This window comes from Borostomias antarcticus (assembly GCF_949987555.1).
Source record: "Borostomias antarcticus genome assembly, chromosome: 3".
NCBI lineage: Eukaryota > Metazoa > Chordata > Actinopteri > Stomiiformes > Stomiidae > Borostomias > Borostomias antarcticus.
In genome coordinates, this window is record NC_140236.1 from 14,922,022 (window position 1) to 14,927,021 (window position 5,000).

General features: G+C 41.8%; 1 protein-coding gene across 1 annotated transcript in view; it reads right to left on the minus strand.

The window, feature by feature from the left end:
- LOC311307256 (rap1 GTPase-activating protein 1-like) overlaps nucleotides 1–5,000 on the minus strand; it is a gene marked incomplete at both ends in the record, with an annotated part of 65,774 nt that overhangs the window by 19,991 nt on the left and 40,783 nt on the right. The window contains 3 exons of the mRNA XM_084436053.1: nucleotides 116–154; nucleotides 1,578–1,625; nucleotides 3,311–3,346. Coding sequence (XP_084292179.1) covers nucleotides 116–154; nucleotides 1,578–1,625; nucleotides 3,311–3,346 — 123 coding nt within the window. The remainder of the gene's footprint in view (nucleotides 1–115; nucleotides 155–1,577; nucleotides 1,626–3,310; nucleotides 3,347–5,000) is intronic.

Genomic DNA, 5,000 nt, shown 5'->3' on the forward strand with positions numbered 1-5,000 from the left:
GACTGTGACTGGGATGTAGGCGGAGACGCAGGGAGCTCAGCTCACACTGGAAGTGTGATTGTAGTTGACTGGTTGGAATGTGTAGCGCTATGCAGAGGGTGGTGGGGCGGCCTACCTCGTGGACGCTGGGGTAGGGGATGTAGTCCTCCTCCGTCTGCAGAGAGAAGGGGGACAGAAACGTCCATCAGTCTCCCGATGCGCTGAACACCACAGTACATGACCCTGCACTGCACCATGGCACACGGCAAAGTCCCAATGGATGCATAATAATAATAATAATAATAATAATAATAATAATAATAATTATAATAACTACAATTATAAAATAGTAATAGTAATAATAATAATAATAACAATTATAAAATAATAACAATAATAATAATAACAACAACAATTATAAAATAGTAATAGTAATAATAATAATAATAATAACAACTCTAAAATAATAATAATAATAATAATAATAATAATGCATTTTATTTCAAGGCGACTTTCATAACACCCAAGGTCACCGTACATGGTTTAAAACAAGTAAACACAGACAGAAAAATGACAAAGTTACAACAATAACAAAACAGTTATAAATATCAATCTAAAAACTCCAAAATTGTAATGAGTATAATTATAATGAGAATTAGAGTGGTAAGCTATCACCTTGAGGAGACAAGTATGTCATCCTTATCTAAACAGTGCAGCCATGGATCCTCCAGAGTCTCTATGTCTCTTGGGAACAGATCTTCTAGGAGGAACGGCAGCGTCACCTAACTAGCTCTGACAAACCCACCTCTGAAATCATTTGTGATCTAATAATGGGATACTGTACTCTAGCTTCACTGCTATCGATTCCACACCCACTCCCTATAGGCTCAGATGGGATTTTAAAAACACGGACACTGAACACCAAATGCCAAATCAGAAACCTAGGTGTCATATTTGATTCAGATCTTAATTTTGAGGCCCATATTAAGAATGTGACTAGAACATCTTTTGAACATAACTTGAGAAACTGCTAGGGTGAAACCTTTTCTCTCCCAGGCTGACACTGAAAGCATGCTTTTTTCAGTAGCAGGTTGGATTACTGTAACACTGTCCTATCTGGTCTACCAAAGAAAGCTATTAGTCAACTTCAAATGATACAAAATGCTGCAGCACCTGTCCTCACTAAGACCAAAAGGAGGGAACACATCACACCAGTCTTACAATCGCTATACTGGTTCCCGATCAGTTTTAGAATAGATTTGAAGATTATTTTATTAGTTTATAAAGCACTTCATAGTCATGCACCTGAATACATGTCAGGCATGCTTTTACGATACACAAGTAGGTCCCTGAGATCCTCTGGCACTGAACTTGTAACTATCCCTGGAGCCAGGACCAAGAGACATGGGGAAGCAGCCTTCAGTTTTTACCCCCCCCCCCCAGCCTCTGGAATACCCTGCCAGAAAGCCTAAGAATGGCTGAAACTGTGGGAACTTTTAAGCGAGCATGCGTGTGTATGCGTGCGTGTGTTAGTTTACAGTATGTGTGCATGCGTGCGTGTGTGTGCGAGGTCTCCAGTCTGAGGCAGATGATCATACTTTCAGAGGGGGAGGAAAGGTGCATCTCTGCTCATCCATCCTGTTGCCCTGAGAGAGAGAGAGAGAGAGAGAGAGAGAGAGAGAGAGAGAGAGAGAGAGAGAGAGTGAATAGTCTGACACTACTGTACATATACAGTACACAAGTTAGCTGCGGGGTACATTCCTCACCCTGTGATTGATGTCCTTACGACTGAAAACACATCATTACATCGATGTATCAGGAGAACAAACAACCTACTGTACATGTATAGTACATGGGTTAAGGCTATAATAATATAAATGATAATAATACATTTTTTACATTCCGAGAAATCTTAAAGTGCTATAAAACAGAGGTTAAAAACAACAATGTAGTACATTCATCCAGGCTCCACATCCAATACACCCACAACCAAGTCACATCCAACACATTAGTACAGTAATAGATAATACAATAATGAAAATATGCAATAATAATAGTACAATAATAATAATAAAAACATGAAGCAAGCATTACAAGGCACATACAAATGTACGTGAATGGATGCAGTTAGGGGCAAATACTGAACATGAACAGATGCACAGAGAGAGAGAAGAGGAGGAGGAGGCGGTAGCAAAGACAGAACGGAGGAGTGGAAGCTCAGCAGCCAATCAGAAGTTGAGGGGAAGGATGAGATACCAGGGAGAGAGGAACAACACAATTAGGACCATTGTATCACTTATAAAGACCAGCCTATGAATAGAGAGTGTTAGGGTTAATACAGTATATAATATATAATATACGCTGTATTTTAACCTCTTTTCTGCAAAGCACATTGTGTTGTGTTGATTTGATTTGAGTAACCCTGCATAGACCTTATTGCAGAGGTATACACTGGAGGGTGAGATTATGTGTGTGTGCGTGTGTGCGTGTGTGTGTGTGTATGTGGGTGTGTGTGTGTGGGTGTGTGTGTGTGCGCGTGTGTGGGTGTTTGTGCACAGTTGCCTTGAACAAGAAGTAATATGTCTCAGCGCACACACGAGCATGTAGGAATCTGATGTGATAGAACAGGACAAGCATGGCTGTGTGTTACTGTAGGTACAGTATGGCTGTGTGTTACTGTAGGTACAGTATGGATGTGTGTTACTGTAGGTACAGTATGGATGTGTGTTACTGTAGGTACAGTATGTCATTTGTATACAATATCTAACAAATACACTGAGAAGAAATGTGGAAGTGAAATCCAGGAGACTGGAGCAGGATCACATGCTTTCTCTGAGTCCAAATATTGTGATAATGAAATGAGTGGATGTATCATCATGTGTGACATTGTCTCAGTCATTCTACCGTTCAATTCTTATCTTTCTGAAATAAAATAATCAGGAAGCATTAAAAAAGAACACTCTGTTCTCTTGATTTTGATAAGACCTACAGTATCAAAAACATTCTCTTCCTGTGATGTGCACTCTAAAAGCTTCCAACGGCCAGGGCAGAGTTAGCGTGCTTTGAAGTGAGATAATTAGCAGAGAGCCTGCAGTATTATGAGAACCGTTAACCAGACACACACAGCTGATGTCCAGACAGCTCTCCTCTCTGACCCCCACCTGGCCTTGAGGCCTTCTGCTCGGAGAAGAGAAGACAAGCCATCTTTATTAGACAACATTACGGTGTGTGCCTAATAGAGATTAATAACTTGGTTAGTGTCAACACAGCTTTGCCTGTAGAAACGTGTTAGGAAGCTAAGAGCGTGAAGACAGAGGGATCAAAACCTTACCTGCATCTTCTCAATCATTTCAAACAACTCTGAGGTCTGGGGAGAGGGGAGTCAGACGAAGGGGTGGTTAGGTTCTGCCTCAGCGCTGTGTATGTGTGTGGTGACTGCGTTCCCACGGTGTGTAACACTACTGTAACGGGAAGGCATGGCACTGACAACCTTGTTTACTGTGACGCCTGCTTTCAGTAGCACCATCACACAATTAATTTGTCACACATTAGTCCTTCACGGCATTACAGCTCATCTGGTGTCGGGGGAAACACGATGGCCTAATTGTTTCGCTTTTCAGACGCGTAACAGAAGAGATGCTTTCCTATAATTTTGGAAATGCTGTTATAGAATGTTTAAATCGTGTAATATGTGTGATATCCGTATTGTATCTCACTGTGGTAAACGCCTACTAATAGCAGTTATAAACTCGTGTGAAGGGTGATTCTGAGTTCTTCCGCTGTAATGACTGTGTAGGACGATATTTCATAAAAAATAATGGAAATGTTAACTTTATCACACTTTACTTACTCTATTGCGCTTTACCTGCCTTTATTGTTCTTTCCCTCTATCCGAATCAGATTACGCTATGATAGATTATGCTATGACCTCTGACCCTCCTTGTTGGTTCAGACGCTCACAGGCAGCAGCCAGTAACCTGAGTTGCCATGGTAAAGCATGCTGTCCGCCCAGTTTACCTCAACCACAACAATGAGTGTCTGTGACTGTAGGGTTATTGTCTCGCTGCAGTACTCACACCCGGAGGAATTTGCACTGGGCCACTTGGCTATGTTTGCTCATCGCTCAGTGGATTAACTCTGGCAATTAAGAGGCATGTTTATAGACCTCAGATTAACACAGCGGCTTGGGAACTGTATAGCCAGTCAAGACTGCCATGCTCAAACAGTTTGTGTACAGGCCAATATTAGCATAGTAGTGTTGAACATGAATGAGGTCCTTCGCCATAGGCAAACACGAGTTTGCCTCCCTAAAGACAAACAGCCCTGGATTCAAACTGCATTGTGGGAGAGATTCTGTAGACTTGTTTAGGCGTATGGCAGAGGTGTCAAACTCAAACTGGCTTGGGGCCACTGCTGGTATTGTCATATCATAGGAGGGCCACTTCAACATTTACAGTAAGTACAACAATAATGCACAATATTTCTGGTGTTTTTTATTTCCATTATTAACATACAGATTTCCAATACTATAGAATTGGGTTTTTATTTCAATTGTATATGAATAGGTAGTTCTAATATGTATGAAACAACTAGAAAACGTAATTACATTTAAAAAAAAGAATTTGGTGGGCCGGATTACATTTTGACATTATGTTGGAGCATGAGGGAGGGGGGAGGAGGGCCGGAAATGGCCCCCGGGCCTTAAATTTGACACCCCTGGCGTATGGCATCATGGTCCATATTGACACATTTTACACAGTTACTGTAGAATGTCAAAGCATCATTACAGAACAAACTAGAGTGGTGAAGCCTCCTGATACGACACGCTGCATGAAACAGCATGGGTAACCACCCTCCACGTTCCCAGCCTCCACGTTCCCAGCCTTCACGCCGCTGACCTAAATTTGAACTGGCAACGAACCAAGCCTCCTATCGCTGAAATGGGCCATGAGAGAGAGAGAGAGAGAGAGAGAGAGAGAGAGGTCTCTGAAATAACAAACACACTGCTGCTCCCCTTCCTC